This window comes from Oryx dammah, unplaced genomic scaffold (assembly GCF_014754425.2).
Source record: "Oryx dammah isolate SB20612 unplaced genomic scaffold, SCBI_Odam_1.1 HiC_scaffold_9, whole genome shotgun sequence".
Lineage (NCBI taxonomy): Eukaryota > Metazoa > Chordata > Mammalia > Artiodactyla > Bovidae > Oryx > Oryx dammah.
Genome location: NW_024070193.1, coordinates 44,097,487 through 44,117,045, shown reverse-complemented (window position 1 = coordinate 44,117,045; position 19,559 = coordinate 44,097,487). Strand labels below are relative to the sequence as shown.

Sequence of the window (19,559 nt, the reverse complement as noted above, 5' to 3'; positions counted from 1 at the left end):
GATTTTGTCTTGCTACCTGGCAGATCAAATGTAAAGACTCTCTTGCTCTGTTTCACAACTTACTTAATTCTACTTAATGTACTCTCTTATATGTATTCAAATTACTTTAATCCTTCTTTCCCTTTCACTCACTTCTGGTCATGTTAACTAGATAAAATATTTTAAGGTCTCTCCTTCATTCTTTCTCTGACTTGTTTGCTTTTTCTGTTTAGCTTATGAGCCTCAAAAGGCCTTAAAAAAAAAAAACCTATAATAATTACAAGAGTAGTACCATAACATACCTGTATTGAGAAAAAGGAAAGCCATGACTTTGATAAAAATTTTGTTAAACTGTCACATACATAGAGAAAAGTGTGCAAATTTTAGGTGTTTAAATGAACCATAACTTTTTTTTTTTTTTTTTTATTTATTTTTAATTTTTACTTTACAATTCTGTATTGGTTTTGGCATAGATTGACATGAATCCACCACAGGTGTACATGCGTTACCAAACAAAGGCAGGTTTGATAAAGTGCAAATGAGGCCAACCAGAAAACTCCTTGAGAAAGCCCAGAAAGTTCCTTCAGAGGCCCTTCCACATTTATTTAATTTCTCATGATCTTCTAATACAGAAGTTTCCACACTAGTATCCAGAGGCCAAAAGAAATACATTAACAGTAGCATTTATTAAGAAGTTAGATCCAAACAAATTAATAGTAGTTTGACAGTGTCTGACAGATGTTGTGAAAATATTAAAATTACCTGAGGAGCCCCTGTGAATTTGCTCTAGTGCCGTTTTATTAGTTCCCTTTTTTCCCCAATACCCATTCAGTGTGATTATTCATTTATAGAGCATTTAGATTTATCTGTTACTGTTTGTATTATATTTTTAGTTATCCCACATCGTAGTCTGTTTGATTTGGGAAAGTATGTGAAATACTACTGTTGGTTGTAACCATCAGTATAAACAGATACAATGAGAAATGTTGCTGCCCCTTACTCCTACTCTACCATTTCTGTTTCCTCCTCCTTTTCACCCCTTTTCCACCTACATACTAGAGGTAACCAATCTTTCAGTTTTGGGAGTTATCCTCTTATAATGAGCAGATATTTATATATTTTCTTATACCACCTTCTTTGTTACACACAGTGTAGCATATAATGAATTTCAAATTTGCTTTTTTCACTCAAACAGTATATCCTGGAGATCAGTTTAAATCAGTTTGGAGAGAAATTTGTCGTTTTTTAATAAAGGCAAAGTACTCCATTGTTTGAATGTACTTCAGGTTATTCAGTCAATGTGTGGGTATTTAAGTTGTCCCCAATATTTTGCATTTTAAAACAATGCTACTAATCTTGGATTGGAATTAATATTATTGGAATTAATAGTTAAAATAGCCATACTACCCAAAGCAATCTAGATTTAATGCATTCCCAATCAAATTAACCATGACACTTTTCACAGAACTAGAACAAATAATCCTAAAATTATTTATATAGAATCACAAAAGAATCTTCAGCAAAGGAGTCAAGAATATTCAATGGAGAAAAGACAGTCTCTTCAGCATGTGGTATTGGGAAAGTTGGACAGCTTCATGTAAATCAGTGAAGTTAGAACATTACCTCACAAAATGTACAAAAACAAACTCAAAATGATTCAAAGACCTAAATATAAGACATGACACTGTAAAAATCCTGGAGGAGAACATAGGCAAAACATTTTCTGACGTAAAATGTAGCAATATTTTCTTAGACCAATCTCCCAAGGCAAAAGAAATAAAAGCAAAAATAAACAAATGAGACCTAATCAAACTTAAAAACTTTTGTACAACAAAGGAAACCATGAACAAAATGAAAGACAACTTACAGACTGGGGGAAAATATTTGTAGAATGAGGCCTCCAACAAGAGCTTAATTTCCAAAATATATAAACAGGTCATACAACTTAATATCAAAAAAACACCAAAAACCCCCCACACTGTCAATAAATGACAGAAGACCTAATTAGCCATTTCTCCAAAGAAGACGTATAGATGGCCCACATGAAAAGATGTCCGACATTGCTGATTATCAGAGAAATGCAAATCTGCAGTGAAGTACCACCTCACACCAGTCGCAATGGCCATCATCAGAAAGTCTACCAACAATAAATGCTAGAGAGGGTGTGAAGGGCAGGGTGCCCCCCTACGCTGTTGGAGAGGATGGAAATTGTTGCAGCCACTGTGGAGTACAGTATAGAGATTCCTTAAGAAGCCAAAAATAGAGTTGCCATATGATCCAGCAGTCCCATCCCTGGGCATTAATCCAAAAGAGATGAAACCTCTAATTTGAAAAGACATGTGCACCACAGTGTTCATAGTAACACCGTTTATAATAGCCAAGACAGTGGAAACAACCTGAGTGACCATCAGCAGAATGGATAAAAATTAGGGACTTGTCCTTCCTTTTTAATGCTCTGGAATAATTTATGAAACATTGGGACTAATTACCAAAATTGACCCCCTAGTCAGCTCTTCTACAGTATTATTAGTTTATTGGCACCCTGCTCTTTGCACCTTTTCTTCTCCTCTTCCCAGTTGCCAAAGCATACTTCTTTCATTTTTTTTTCCTGTCCCTGAAGCTATCCATGCATTTCACATTTGTTCAGATCATACAAACTTCTAAATTCCCGCTGTGTGGTTTATGTTCTCATCTACCCACTTTTTTTACTTAGCACTTTCAAATTTTGTATGGACTTTGTAATGGTAATTTTTAGTCACTGTAGGTCTTTCTGCTAGTTTCCTTCTGTGGTTCTCCCCTACAGATACTTTTTGTTCGCTTGCTTTGGTTTGTTGTGGTTAGTGTTTGCTTGCCTCATGTCCTGGAGCAATGAGGGTGGAGTAAGAGCAGCAGAGAGCAAGTGCTAGGATTTGTTTTGCGTTGTTGTTGTTTTTTTTTTTTCCTTTTTGTATTCACAATTATTTTGAAGCTTTGACATTCTCTGTCTTCAAGTTGGGATGAAAGTATGGTTTCATATGAAATTGTTTTTCCTTCTCATTGCCTGTGGTTCAGGAGGAAATAGTTTAAGTAAGGTAACTGTGCAATTACCATTTTATTCAGCACTAAAGAATTTTTATAGCATATTACTCTCTCTTTCTCCAGTCTTTTAGGTATAAGTTAATGAATTAGGAGCAATATTGAGTTTGGGGGAGTGAACGTAATTAACCCTTTTCTGTTGTTCAAGGTTACACATGAGGCAGTTTAAAAAGAACTGGAAATGTGACTTGGAGGCAGCCTTGAAAGAAATAGAGGTATGATGCTTATTCTTTATTTATTTATGTTTTTTGGGCGTGGTTGGCGGCAAGAATACTGGAGTGAGTTGCCATGATGCTTATCTTTTAAATACATAGCTGGGAACTCTGAAAACCAGTAACAACAAAGAAACTTTGAATAGTAACCCAATTTTAGAAAAAGGTTTACAAATGCAGCTGTTTCACAGAGAAGAGAAGGAAAAGAAGTTTAATTTTTTACAAGTTAATGCTTTCAACTGCAAACATAATTTCTAGAGTTTGAACTATTCTAAAAATCATTCTAGACATAGTTGTTCAGTTTAAAATTAACGTATGGTGAGCTATAGTAATCTATAGCTTGGCTTTTAATTCTTACAACTAGGTGGACTCCCTCAGTGCATGAGTGAGTTGGCTTTCTTTTCATGATCCATGGGAGATCATAGTAAATGGGCAGTATGTGACCTGACAGGGTAAAGCCACGGTCACTGTGTGCTCTCCAAGCATCTAAAGTCTGAACAAGAAATAGAGGACTTTCAGGATGACTTGACTTTTTAATTTGAGATCATTTTTATACTCATTCTAATAATTGTTGATCTAGTCTAAATTAATATTTATGTCCTTCAAACAGTATATTTTGTTGGTATAGAAAACTTTTACTTTAGAGTAGAAAATAATAGAAAGATAGTAAGTTTACTGAAATTTACTTTGTAGGTCCTTTTGTAGAAGAAATATAATGTCCAAAATTGTGTGTGGGCCCCAAATCACAAATGGCCAAATAATCGTAAAATGCAACCTCTGACAGTAATAAAATAATGTATTACTGTGGAGGCAGCTCAAATCGTGCTGCTAGTCTCGTCTCCGAAAATCTATCTCCACTGTGTATTCCAGGTTTGGGGATGATGTCATTAAGGACATTAGGAACTAAATAATTAAGTGTACGTTGACATCTGGAACTTATATAGGCTTTGCCATGGTCAGAAAAGCAAATTGTACAGTAACATGTTACTGCTGTTATAACACTTGCCAGGAAGCTTATATAAGATTTGCAGAGATCACATCTTATTAATTTCTATAATGCCTACATGTGCCTACCCCATAATATGTTTGCATAAATAACAGCTTACATTTTTTGTTTTGTTTTTAATAATTCTCATAGCATTGTAAAGAAAAAGGTAACTGGACCAAATTGGGAAATGTATACCTTAACATAAAAATGAGCTGTGAAAAATTTGCAGATTTCCAGAGGTTTTGTGCTTATATTGCTGAAGTACTAACAAAAGACTGTAAAGAAGAGCAACCAGGTGTTCCATTTTGTGAATTTGCTGAAACAGGTAAATGTTGCTGTTTTGGTCAGAGTACTGCATATTAGGGTGATACAGTGTTCTTTCTTACTGATTGGTAGATTAACTGGGATAGTGTTCAAAACATATAAAGCTCCTAATAGTCTCCATATTGAAGATAAATTAATACTGCAGGTTTTAGATACTATTTCTTCTTTATAAATTTTTCCATGTATTATTAATTTAGATTATAATGATAAAAAAGTGATAAAAGGTCAGTATATCAGATGTTTCTTGTTCTTATTTTTCATTTCATTCAGATTGGTAAAACTATTGCTAGCAAACTATAGTGGAGAATCTGAATTTTGGGATCACTGTTACTATCTTCACTGTTGCAAGTCAATAAAATTCATGTGTTTTTGAGACCTTTCTGTGTGTGCATGTGTGTGTGTGTGTGAGCCCTTCACTGCTGTATTCTCTATCAGGGTTGGCAAACTCTGTAAAGGAGCAGATAGTAAATATTTTAGGTGTTGCACACACAGCATATGATCTGTGTCACATAGTTTTCTTTTCAAATAACCCTTTAAAAATAAGAACCGTTCTTAGAAGCTCACACGCTATACAGAAACGGGCCGTGGGCCAGATTCGGCCTATGGGCTGTAGTTTGCCGACACCTGGTCTTTGTGGTAGTATCACTAATTCCATATTAAATTTGCCTTTTCCATCATTCAAAGTGACTATTTCATTTTCTTCTGTGTATCTACTTTGTGTTTCAGTTAGCAAAGATCTGCAGAATAGTGAAGTAGATAAAACTTTGCTGGGAAGAATCGGAATCAGTGCTATGTACTTCTATCACAAGCTGTCGCAGTGGTCCAAGGTACTTCACTAAATTTTTGTTTGGGCTTGTCTGTAGAGTGTTCGTTTTACATTTTTGTATAGAATATACGTTAACCCTGAAAGTTAAAATTTTGCTGATTATCACTACAGGGGGCAAATTGAGCCTCAGACAGTAAATGAATTACTAGATGGTATTTTGGGTTTTCCTGATAGCTCAGTTGGTAAAGCGGAGAAGGCGATGGCACCCCACTCCAGTACTCTTTCCTGGAAAATCCCGTGGACGGAGGACCCTGGTAGGCTGCAGTCCATGGAGTCGCAAAGAGTCGGACCCGACTGTCGGACTTCACTTTCACTTTTCACTTGCATGCATTGGATAAGGAAATGGCAACCTACTCCAGGTTCTTGCCTGGAGAATCCCGGGGACAGAGGAGCCTGGTGGGCTGCCGTCTGTGGGGTCACACAGAGTCGGACATGACTGAAGTGACTTAGCAGCAGCAGCAGCAGCAGCAGCAGCAGCAGCAGTTGGTAAAGAGTCCGCCTGCAATACAGGAGACCCCAGTTCGATTCCTGGGTCGGGAAGATCCCCTGGAGAAGGGATAGGTTACCCTCTCCAGTATTCTTGGGCTTCCCTGTGGCTCAGCTGGTAAAGAGTCCACCTGCAATGCGGGAGACCTGGGTTCAATCCCTGGGTTGGGAAGATCCCCTGGAGAAGGGAAAGGCTACCCACTCCAGTATTCTGGCCTGGAGAATTCTATGGACTGTATAGTTCATGGGGTCGCAAAGAGTCAGACACAACTGAGCGACTTTCACTTCACTTCACCTAGGTGGTATATTAGGAACATGTGGAAAGGAGGTGGCGTGAGGCTGACTACGTGAAGGGTCTCAGTATAGGGAATACTTAAGAAGCTGTGCTAAATATCATTTTTACTTGAAGCACCTGTCAGTTCAGTATATTTTGCCAACTCCTGAGTATTGGTAGTATTACAGTTTTTGAAGACCTCTCTTAAGATGAGCCCAAGATACAATAAGTAGAACTACTTTAAAATTACTTCCTAGGATTCCCTGGAACACTGTTGGTATCTTCATGTATACCTTTGAGATTTAGCTCATCATAGAAGCAGTATAGCAACTCTAGACCACATTGTACTACCTAAGGTATACTTCCCTGAGGTGCGGGTAGAGTGATAGATTCAATAAAGTGAAGTAAAGGACAGGAAAATCCAAAGTAGGGAGAGAAGTGCTGAGATATGGAGAGTAGGATAGTTGAGAGTGAGGTTGTATTGAATCAATTATTAAAACATAACTTTTATTCCTTCCTTCTTTTTTTAAAAACTTCTTACACTGGTTTATTTCTATGTAGTCAAATGCAGGTGGTTTCCTCCCTCTCAGTTCTCTAGTTTTTCCATTTCTTTTCTTTTTTATTTATTTTTTTTATTGAAGGATAATTGCTTTACAGAATTTTGTTGTGTTCTGTCAAACCTCAACATGAATCAGCCATAGGTATACATATATCCCCTCCCTTTTGAACCTCCCTCCTATCTCCCTCCCTGCTTCCTTCTTTTTTTTAAAGAGGTTGTTTCACAATTGAAATAATATTTAAGGACATTAAATGTGTACATGGTCACTCATATACACATACAAAATTCAAAATTTTTTTAAAGAAAAACATTTTAAAATAATCATTGTACAGAAGATCTCCAGTTTCCAAGCTCTTCAAGAGCACTTATTATCTGATAGACTTGGACTGGACAAAATGTACTTTGTCCCCCTTCTCACAATCTAGCTTAAGGTCTATCATAGCATTAATATCTTGGGTATTTAATGCTTGAGAATTTGAGGACTACCTAGTAGGAAAGTTCTTTTTAAAACTCAGACTGATCTTGCTTTAATTTCAGAGTATATTTTAATTTTATCTGGTTGTTTTTATTTAAGATATAAGCGGTTGGTGAATTTGTGCCTGTATTTTAATTTTAAATGTTCACTATCTTATTCAGAATGAATATTTTATTTGTTATCTTACTTAGCTGAATTTTTAATGAAATGTAAATGAAAATTTTTAATAAAGCTTCCTTTATGAACATAAAAGTTGGAATTAAACTTAAGGTATCCCTTGAAAAATGCACTCATTTAATGCAGTCAGATTGAAAGTGCTTTGACATCATAATATGGATCTGACTGAAAATAGTGTATAATATAATATGAAACAAGAGTCTGTAAACTAAAAGCCAGATCTGGCCCACAGCCTATTTTTATACTGCTGCTGCTGCTGCTGCTAAGTCGCTTCAGTCGTGTCTGACTCTGTGTGACCCCATACACGGCAGCCCACCAGGCTCCCCCGTCCCTGGGATTCTCTAGGCAAGAATACTGGAGTGGGTTGCCATTTCCTTCTCCAAGGCATGAAAGTGAAAAGTCAAAGTGAAGTCGCTACTCATGAACTAAGAATGTTTCTTACATTTTTAAAGACTTAGAAATTTAAAAACAACCAAAAAGAATATGCAACTGACCAAATGTGACTTGCAAAGCCCAAAGCATTTACTATCTGGCTTTTTATAGAAAAATTTTGCTGACCCTAATAGAAATAATAACACATGGCCAAATTCTAATGTCTACCCTAGAGACAGTCTTTATGTAGACTATGTGAAACTATTAGCCTATTGACTCAGAAAACAATTTTCAGCCAACAATTTTATCCCCTTTTTTTCCCACTATCATTCTTTATCTCAATTTTATATTAGATTATCTTCTTTTCATTGACTTTCCCTCCTGGGTCTCAGGGTGATCAACATAAGAAGAGCAAGAACATATAATGGGTAGTTTTCCACTTTAAGGCATGAAATCTTTTTGCCAAATGAGGTCTTTAGAAAGGAAACTCACTGACTAAAACAGATGAAGGGAGATCTACTGAAAAGAGGCCCAGTGGTTAATGAGGCAAAGTCCTGCTTGCTCCCCTTCCCTTTCCGTTTTCATGGCTGAGCTGGAAAGGGCTTAAGAGAGCGTCTTGAAGCAGTTTGATAGCCATCAGTCTTGAATGATTCAAATTGCATAATTACCTTCTATATAATCTTCAGTGACTTTTTGTATCTCTATAATATTCTAAATGATTGACAATCAGTGTTCTTTTTTTTTTTTTTTTTTTACTCTAGGGAAGGAAGGTCTTAGATAAACTATATGAATTAAAAATACATTTTACAAGTTTAAAAGGACTTATAGGGCCTGAGAAGTTAGCACCAAGATGTCAAATTGTGAATATTGCAGCAGAAATTTTTCTAAAAAGTGGAAGCCTAGATGGTGCCATTTGGGTATTAAGGGGTAAGTTCTGATACATACCAGCAGGAAATATTTTGTAAGCTTATTATAAATTCTTGGATTTGTAATTACGTCAAGTTGATATTAAATGGTGGGTGATAATTTGGCCTAAGCCTGTAGTGTTCATGTGGGTAGGAAAGGTTGTTGTGTAAAATGAAAGAATGTTAACCTAGCTTTAAAGAGAAACTGTATGAACCTTTGTTGAAAAGTTAGTTGTTACTTTGACCTCAGCACCATAGAAATGCTTTACCTGATTATCTCAGTTAATCTTCATGGAAACCCTATGAGTTTGAAATTATTACAATCCCCATGTTACTGATAAGAAAATCTTGTTGGAAACAATAAGCAGCTTGCCCAAAATGACATAACAAGTAAGATGTGGAGGCCAGATTTAATCCCAGACAGCCCAGCTTCAGAGCCCAAGCTTCAGCTGCTGAGACAGGGAAATCCTGATTGCAATCCGTATAAACCCTATCTTTGCATGTGCCGACAAGCTGGCTCCAAACCAAGACATTAAAGCTTGTTTTCCCTAGTAAGTCAATTCATCTAACAGAAATTACAATGCAGTTAAGCCAGCAGAAGCAACTAAGGTCAGTTGGGCATGAGGTAAATATAATTTAGAGAGCAAAGTAGTAGCACAGCATCTAATATAGCTTTGGCTACTTAGACCATCATGCAGATTTTATTTGATAAAATGGGATAAATAAGAATGAAGATGGAGAAGGAAATAACAACCCACTCTAGTATTCTTGCCTGGAAAATTCCATGGACAGAGGAGCCTGGTGGGCTACACAGTCCATGGGGTCGCAAAGAGTCAGACAAGACTGAGCAACTGAGCGAGCGACCACATGAAGGAAAGTGAGAGCAGCTGGTGTGTGATTCAGTGGCAACATAGGACCAGTGAGTGATGACAAGGACCCATGACTGCCACGCATGGCTACTCTTGGCCCAGGAACGTGGAAGCCACCATTCCAAGTCTATAACAAGATGACTGACAACTGGGGGTAATTTCCAGTTCATCGCAGCCCACTGGGTCCCAGAGTGATATCCCTGGCTCTTGTTCCCAGGACCTTCCATGTATTATGGATATTAACCCTGTGTCTGTGATGTATTTTCCCCAATGTTCAGAGTTGCTATATATGTAAATGAAGCCGATAAGGGTCTGGATCGTTAAGAAAAGGTACGGTATGAGGGGAGAGAAGCCCGTTTGGTGACCAGGAACAGCAACATAGAATGGAAACAGTTACTACAAAGAAGCTGGTGCTTTAGAAGGAAGAGCACCTGGGATGAGTGTCACAAGCAAGCGTTTTTACAAGGATCTAATGAGATGAAGCAGATGAAGTCCTTGATGAACCACTCAGTGCTGTGCACACCAGAGCTGGTGCCAGCTTTTGGACTTCTTATACACGAGAGAGAAATAAACCCTCTTGTTTTAAAAAAAAAGAATGAAGAAACCTCAAGAATCTCAGAGTTTAGGTAGAAGACAGAATAAAATCCATAAGTAAATAAAATTGAAAGCTTTTGCACTTACACACAAAACTAGCATATGTACATATTTATCTATATATAAAACACCTGCATTGATCGAATGCTGAGATTTTGTGGAATATAGAGGTTGTGATTAGACTTTGTGATCAAAAGCTTGTTGGAAAAGGTTTTCTTCAACTTAACAAATGTAGCCAGTGAAGTTTCCTGGGAGAAAGATTAACAAAAATAGAAAGGTACAACACAAAATACAAATATACAAATACAAAATAGAATGTTTATAAAAAGAGGAAGTAGCAAAATGCAAGCCAGAGTTCACAAGCTCCATGAGAAAGAAAAAATGTGGTAAGAAAATGGGAAGGGTAAAATAGTTGGTAAAAATGGGTATAAGTGATCATCTGCCTAAAAGTTGCTGGCAAAACCACTCTTTCTCTAACTGGAGTGTTTGTGGGGGGCAGATTTAGAATTTTTACAATTTTGATGTTTCAGTTTTGAGATTATCTTTTTAATTCTGTCAGTTATCAACACAAGATTTTCTTTTGCAGTGACCTTTTCAATTGAAAGTCATTTTTCATAAGTAAAATTTTATTTCTTCTAAAAAAGGATCCACAGAAGTATGTTAAGTTGTCACCAGAACTTTTTTGTTCTTCAAGGGGTTCTGCAGTGCACAGGCCATTGTCAAGAAAGGAAATACAAGTGGCTTGATCTCGCTTGTAATAACTGAGAAATAAATACTAAAATCCTAAGCACCTGTCAGACCAGCAAAGATTAAAGTTTAATGACATGCTTTTTGTGAGGGTATAAAGGAATGAACCTTCACACAGATTGTCTTTAGGGGCGTTTTGACAAAATATCTGTCAAAATTTAGTAATGCATATTTCCTTTATTAACTCCATTTCTAGGAATTTGTCCTACAAACACATTTATTTCTGTATTTGAAGGTATGCACTGTAAGTTATATGAAATCTCCTTTTTTTTTACCATCAACAATGATAGCAAAGAATTCTAGATAACTTACGTGTCCATTAAGGATGTAACAGTTAGTGAGGCTGTGTAACAGCCATATGGTGGAGTAGAATGAGTTGGAGCCACAGATACTCACTAGAATGATCTCCAGGATTTATTACCAAATAAAAAAAGGAATGTCCTGAATGGTGTACACAGTATGCTACCATTTGTGTAAAAAAAATTTTTTAATGGATACAAACATATTTGCTTTATACCCTTAAAATAGTTGCAGAAGGATGCATAAGAAACTATTGATGGTGGTTCCTTCTGGGAAGAAGAATTGAGTGTTTGGAGGATAGGGATGAGAGGCAGATTAGCTTACATATTTTTCTCTTTTAAAAACGTGCAATTATTACCTACTAAACTTTTTAAAGAAGGGGTTTACATACACTTCATTTGAGAACTGTTGAATATTCTACACATTTTTATTTATTGTGCAGCAGACTTTTTGGTGAGAATTACTCCATCGTTTTGACTTTTTATGTTTTCACTCTCACATTTTAAACTCTTGCTCAGCATCTTGTTTCCTGGCAAATGAGCGACAAATTCCTACGTTACCTTATACCCTTACCAGCGTTTAAAAAAAGGGGAAAAAAACCCTTAAAACCACAATTTTATAATCAAGGTTTGGAGGCTGAAGAATAAGTATCTTTTAACATTGTAGAATACAAATTTTTGTTTTAAAAAAAGTTATGCTATTTGTTGAGAAACTGCTCTTAAACTTTAAAGTAACTTTTATTGCCTTTATTGGGCTTCCCTGGTGGCTCAGACAGTAAAGCGTCTGCCTGCGGTGCGGGAGACCCGGGTTCGATCCCTGGTTTGGGAAGATCCCCTGGAGAACGAAGTGGCAACCCACTCCAGTAGTCTTGCCTGGAGAATTCCATGGACTGAGGACCTGGTAGGCTACAGTCCATGGGGTCGCAAACAGTCGGACACAACTGAGCGACTTCACTTTCACTTTTTCTTTCTTTTATTGCCTTTATATGAGTTGGTGACGGACAGGGAGGCCTGGCATGCTGCGATTCATGGGGTCTTAAAGAGTCGGACACAACTGAGCAACTGAACGGAACTGAACTGAAGTAATACTTAGTCATTATAGAGAAATAATAAGGGATGGATAAGCAAAACTGTGTATCTGAGGTTATTGATATTTCTCCCAGCAATCTTGATTCCAGCTTGTGTTTCTTCCAGTCCAGCATTTCTCATGATGTATTCTGCATAGAAGTTAAATAAGGAGGGTGACAATATACAGCCTTGACGTACTCCTTTTCCTATTTGGAACCAGTCTGTTGTTCCATGTCCAGTTCTAACTGTTGCTTCCTGACCTGCATACAGATTTCTCAAGAGGCAGGTCAGGTGGTCTGGTATTCCCATCTCTTTCAGAATTTTCCACAGTTTATTGTGATCCACACAGTCAAAGGCTTTGGCATAGTCAATAAAGCAGAAATGGATGTTTTTCTGGAACTCTCTTGCTTTTTCCATGATCCAGTGGATGTTGGCAATTTGATCCCTGGTTCCTCTGCCTTTTCTAAAACCAACTTGAACATCAGGAAGTTCAAAAAAAAAAGTGAAAGTGGAGAGTGAAAAAGTTGGCTTAAAGCTCAACATTCAGAAAATGAAGATCATGGCATCCAATCCCATCACATCATGGGAAATAGATGGAGAAACAGTGGAAACAGTGTCAGACTTTATTTTTTTGGGCTCCAAAATCACTGCAGATGGTGATTGCAGCCATGAAATTAAAAGACGCTTACTCCTTGGAAAAAAAGTTATGACCAACCTAGATAGCATATTCAAAAGCAGAGACATTACTTTGCCAACTAAGGTCCATGTAGTCAAGGCTATGGTTTTTCCTGTGGTCATGTATGGATGTGAGTTGGACTGTGAAGAAGGCTGAGTGCCGAAGAATTGATGCTTTTGAACTGTGGTGTTGGAGAAGACTCTTGAGAGTCCCTTGGACTGCAGGGAGATCCAACCAGTCCATTCTGAAGGAGATCAACCCTGGGATTTCTTTGGAAGGAATGATGCTAAAGCTGAAACTCCAGTACTTTGGCCACCTCATGCGAAGAGTTGACTCATTGGAAAAACTCTGATGCTGGGAGGGATTGGGGGCAGGAGGAGAAGGGGACGACAGAGGATGAGATGGCTGGATGGCATCACTGACTTGATGGACGTGAGTCTGAGTGAACTCCGGGAGTTGGTGATGGACAGGGAGGCCTGGCGTGCTGCGATTCATGGGGTCACAAAGAGTCAGACACGACTGAGCGACTGAACTGAACTGAAGCAAAACTGATGATAAAAAAAATTCTTATTTAGCCACCCATCCAATATTATAAATAACACCATAGTGTTGCTATACAGACTCTTTTATACCTTGCATTTTGTTTAGGCAGAAGTCTTTCCTTGGACATTTTTTCTTTGATATGTCCATGCATCCACTTTTCTTGAACTAGCTGGTTTTTAAACTGCTATGATAAACAGTAATCCTTCTAAACATCCCTGCTAAATCTTTATTATGCCCTTAAGATAAATTCTGATGGAATTGCTGGGCAAAGGTAAGGGCAGTTTAAAGCTTTTTGGTAAATGTTGGCATATTTGCCCTTGATACCATTCAGATTTGCAGCACATTATTTTGAGTTTATTAGAAAGCTTCCCTTTGTGAGAAAATCCTTAGAGAACTATTGCATAGGTACCATCTATACATCCTGTCCTGTTAGGGCCGTGGGTGTACATTGACAATACGGATGTTACTGCCCAATTTCATGGTTTTTAGTTATCTGCCAAACTGGTGCATGTTAGTTTAGGTAAGCCCTAATCTGGCTGTTCTGAATATTCCATTCTAGGTTTTAAATATGCGAGTAGAATTCAGAAGCACTCTACACCTTTAGAAATTTGCTAATTATAGTCATCTTACCAGTGTTTGAAGTTATGAAACAACCTTGCCACCTTTGAATATTATTATTTTTCCTATCTTGCTGCTAGTTTGATAGGATAAAAGTGATATTCACTGTTTTATTTGTCATTTAATTGCTTATTACAGAATTTAACTATTTTTGTTTCCATTTGTACTTAACTCTTTTGTGAATTACTAGTTCATGTTCTTAGTCTCTTCAGTATTTCTCTTCATTATTGATTTAATCACTTTACAAGTAGGTTAATGAAGGTATCTGTGTAAATGAGTTAATAATTGTAGAGCACTAATATTTGCCTACTCCTTGGAAGGAAGGTTATGAGCAACCTAGACAGCATATTCAAAAGCAGAAACATTACTTTGCCAACAAAGGTCCGTCTAGTCAAAGCTATGATTTTTCCAGTGGTCATGTATGGATGTGAAAGTTGGACTGTGAAGAAAGCTGAGCGCCGAAGAATTGATGCTTTTGAACTGTGGTGTTGGAGAAGACTCTTGAGAGTCCCTTGGACTGCAAGGAGATCCAACCAGTCCATCCTAAAGGAGATCAGTCCTGGGTGTTCATTGGAAGGACTGATGCTGAAGCTGAAACTCCAATATTTTGGCCACCTCATGTGAAGAGTTGACTCATTGGAAAAGACCCTGATGCTGGGAGGGATTGGGGGCAGGAGGAGAAGGGGATGACAGAGGATGAGATGCCTGGATGGCATCACCAATTTGATGGATATGAGTTTGGGTAAACTCTAGGAGTTGGTGATGGACAGGGAGGCCTGGCATGCTGTGATTCATGGGATCTCAAAGAGTCAGACACGACTGAGTGACTGAACTGAACTGAACTGAACTGAATATTTGTAAAATGTTGCCTCGTAGGTAGTCTAAATCAAGTCTGCCAGTCAAGTGGGCTCTAGTAATTTTAAAACCAGCTCCTGTTTTAAAGTTCTCTTCTCCATACTTAAGGCTTCATTTCGGCATTACGTACTTGAATTACCAAATCTTCCTGTAATACTTTCTGTATTTACCATGCTGGAAAGGGCGCAAAAGCATAACTCCTGCTCTTAGTCCAGTTGAAAAATAATGCAGAAATGCGATTTGACTGTGACATAACAGCATTTCCTTATGTGTCCCATCACGTGCATAATGATTGAGGGAAATAGGTAAACAGGAAAATACTGACATTTCTACCATGTTAGCACCTTGGTGTTCTGTACTACAGTCTGCCATTGTTTTTCTCAATGTGAAAATTGGCAGAAATTAAGGAACTTCAGTATAGGTAATATTCTCTCTTTTTTTTTAAGCTGTGTCGGTTACCTAAGTGTTCTTTTTATTATTATGCTTTTATTATTTATATATGTTAGATGTTAACTTGTACATAGCAAATATTTTATTTTTAAAATTTTAAATAGGCAGATATTGTGGGGCAAAGCTGTTCCCCAAGAATACCAAAACTAATTAAATTATATATTCTTTACTGTAAAATTGTTCAGTTTGTCCACACAAATAATATTTTACAGTGTAACATATACACATTATAATCTTAAACATTATATTAAAGTAATCATTAACTTTAGAATCAATAACTGATTAGTACATTTAGACAAATGAATTAGTAAAAAGATTAAAATAACAGTGGTCATTAGTTTGCATCTTCTTAGGATGCTAATCATCACTATATACATTGTTTCTAATAAATCTGAGCTGTGGTTATCTTTCTGAGTATGCATATTTAAGTTTTGCCACTTTCTCCAAAAGATACTTAAAAACATTAGTTGTGATTATACTGTTAAGTAATTTTCATGGTGTAAAGTACTTGTACTTTTCCTTCTTGTAAGAGTCTGAGTGGATCATTAATACACCAGTGTGGCCTTGCGATCGACTGGATGTGCTCAATCGGCATAATCTGCTCTGTACAATCGCACATGAAATCTTAGCGAAGAGTCTTTACAGACAGACATTTGAAGTTTTGCAAAATCTACCAGGTTTTCAAAATTCTCAAGGTATGTTTTGTCAAAGTCTAGCTTAATTATCTCTGGCCCATCTGGTATTTAATAAGAAACAGTTCTCCACCTGTCTTGGTTGAATTTTATATTCCAGTATATATTTTTAATGATATTTGTTTTTGTAAAATGTGTTCTCTGCAAATTGAATATGCTTTCCTGATGGTTTAAAAAAAAAAAGGCAGAAATGCTTATCTTTGGGTTGTCTGTCAGCAGTTCCTGAAAGCAGCATTTCATCATTCCCCTTTTCCTTCCTCTGGCAAGTCATCAGCAAACAAGTAAATTAATCACGTAACAAAGATGGAAATTAGTCTCCATTGTAACATAGAAAAACATGGAATAAATGGAGGAAATATAGCAGATGACAAGTTCAAAGAAAGAGATGCCCACGTGGGCAGTGGCAGGTAGTACTGAATGCTTTCAGGTCATAGGTCAGTAGCAGGAGAGAGTCCATGTCAAGGGAAACAGCAGAAGCTTTGGGTCAGGAATGAGCTGAGCAGTCAGTGGGTTCAGGGCATGGGTTCATGTTTAATGAAAACGTTGACTTGAAGGCCTCCCCTCAGTGCTTTGTCAGTCTCCATTTCCCCATGTTCTCCACTGAGATTCTGTATTGTCATTAGCATTCTTATCCTTTTCTCCCTCTAGATAGTAAGCTTCTTAAAGTCAATGAGGTTTTCTTTATTTTAGTATCTCTGGTACAATGTAGAACTAGCTTTTGATATACAGTTATCTTAATAATGAAACAAAGTAATAACAGTGAGATCAGATAGTTGTGCCAAGTTTTGGAAGACCCTGAATGGCAGGCTAAAAGAATTTACTTTTCTATGTGTAGCTGGGGATCCCCTGAGTTTTGGGGTCAGAGAGTGACATAATGAAGTTGGTATTTTAGGAAAGTTCCTCTGGTATAAGGTAAGAAGATAAATTTCCTGATAAGGCCTGGACCACTGAAAAATGCAAAAGTGATAAAGACCGTGAAAGTGAAAGTCACTCAGTCGTGTCCAGCTGTTTGCGACCCCATGCACTATACAGTCCATGGAATTCTCCAGGCTAGAATACTGGAGTGGGTAGCCTTACCCTTCTCCAGGGGATCTTCCAACCCAGGGGTAGAACCCAGGTCTCCTGCATTGCAGGCGGATTCTTGACCAGCTGAGCCACAAGGAAAACCCATTAAAGTCCTAGAGTCTAGGTCATAGACCCAACTAATTGAATATAGCAAATAAAAGAGTTGGAAGTTTCCAAGTGACTTCACTTTCTTCTGAATGAAAGGCAGAAAGGAATAGACATACCTAAGAAAGGACGGTTTTGGTGTTTTTTAATTTGAGAGTGGATATTTTTGAGTGGTTGTTTTATTTTTAGTAACAGGAGATATAAGTCTGAGGTCCACCCTATAGATAGAATGCAGACAGAACCGTACAGATGCAGTCACCTGGGAAACCATGGGCAGGGATGTTAACACAGCCTCTGTGGCCACATTCCTTTCACATTCTCCATTACAAAGTGGACACACCGTTTTGCTTTCGTTGGATGCTTTTTTTTGTTAACTTAGTGTATAAGATGATTGCATTTTGGTGACTGTGTCTCCTACAGTGGGTAGGAATGGGCCAAGGAGCGTAGAGGGGAAAGGAGTAAAAGAGAAGTTTGAGAGATGAAAGTAGATGTTTCATTTTATCAATTTTTTTTTTCAGAAACTGTGGAGGTCTCACAGTATAGCCTACTTTTTAATAAACTTCTAGATGCCTGTATAGAAAGCAACAGCCTTGGTATGTCATCCTCTGTAGCTGAATTCATGATTTCAAAGAGCATCCCTATTGATTTTTCCTTTCTTAGAAGATTAATTACTTCTTTAGGAAGGAGTTGTTTATGGCTCAAAGCCAGAGCCCATTACAAAAGTAAGTTACATTTTAAACTTTAATTTTGATATATTGGTTTTGAATTTGATTTTCTAACCTGACATCTATGTATAATATTCACAGTGTGACATTAAATATATAAAAAGATCGGTTTATACATGTTTAAAAACAGTGGTCTACACAGATTTGTGCTCTTTTGAAACCTGTTATGTCTCTTGTTTCTAATTACTATATTTTTATTTCTTTGCATATTGGCATGTCCACTGGAGGATATGAAAAGGAAATCAATGACAGAATTTGAACCAGTTTGGCATATTTTATAAATATATAGGAGTAAAACACTTGGTAAAATGAAGTTTCAGGAATGTGTATTTATCCCTGACCTTTCTGGTTAGAATATTTTAAAACAGGCACACAGGAAGTACAGAGGCTGTCATTACTGTGCAACATGATAGGTAATGGGTTTTCACATGGCTATCAGTAATAGGACTTTGTTCATCTGTTAACAGTTGTTCTTTTCTAACAAGTAAGCCTAGAAAAGGAATACGTCCTCTAGTCCCAACCTCCTCGCAGGTATTTTAATTAGAAAACAATTCTGTGATGTACAAAGGAATTATTTTCTGCCTCATGCAGTGATTTGTCATAAATTTCCAATTCTACCACTACCATCTGTATAACAAACATTTGAGTACCTACTCTGTCACAATTGTGCCGTATGTGTCAAACATCCCAGCCACCCCATCGGTGCCAACAGAAACCTCTTGGAACTGGAAGTGTTTCTCATGTTGCCAACTGGGATCAGTTTAGCAAGTGGTAACTTTTATTTCCCCAATGAGATGTGAAAGAAAATATTAGTATGCATTGCAGATAATAAGATTATGAATTATTTGATATTCTTATATGTGTGCTAGGTCATTATGTAAAATGTATTTCTTATTGCCAATTACAATAAAAAGTTTTGAAAACTGAATTTTTTTTAAAGGATGATCAGAAATCCAGAGGCAGGGTGGAACTGTTTGTTCCTAACACCTTATTTCAATTTTGTGGTTATGTTTCAACTCCTCATACTCTCTCTGCAGACTGGTAGAAATCACACCACAAAGTATATAAGTTACTATTTGCTATAACTTCTTGATTTTAGTTTTTAGAATTGATGTTAATGGGATTATTTTTTTCCAAATAACTGATTTGGGGAAAATGCCATCAGAAGGCCTTTATATGTGCCACAGAAACAATTAACTTGGAATCATTTAACTGAGATTTCTATGATCTTTATGTTTTTTAGCTGAAGATAAAATTTTGTATTAAAACAGCTAAACTTAGCCATTTAAAATTTTTAATTAATAGCTTTATTAAGATAAAATTCAAATACCACACAGTTTACCCATTTAAATATGTATAATTCAGTAATTTTAGTGTATATACAGAATTGTGCAACCATCACCACAGTCAATTTTAGAACATTTTTATCAAACGAAAAAGAAACCCCATATGCACTGATTCACTCCCTCATCCCTCAGATTCTTTCAACCCTGGTAATAATTTATTTTTAAAGACATTTTTTAAGCAATGTGTTAAAGCAATTAATGCCTGAGTACAATTCAGTACCTTTCTTATTAGTACTTTTCCTCTTATGTAAACAC

The 19,559-nt window shown here is 36.9% G+C and overlaps 1 protein-coding gene across 1 annotated transcript in view; it reads left to right on the top strand.

Moving 5' to 3' along the window:
* TOPAZ1 (testis and ovary specific PAZ domain containing 1) overlaps positions 1-19,559 on the top strand; it is a 63,884-nt gene that overhangs the window by 39,512 nt on the left and 4,813 nt on the right. Inside the window, 6 exon segments of the mRNA XM_040246003.1 lie at positions 3,203-3,269; positions 4,405-4,579; positions 5,305-5,405; positions 8,509-8,674; positions 15,902-16,066; positions 17,752-17,955. Of these exon segments, the coding sequence (XP_040101937.1) occupies positions 3,203-3,269; positions 4,405-4,579; positions 5,305-5,405; positions 8,509-8,674; positions 15,902-16,066; positions 17,752-17,955 (878 nt within the window).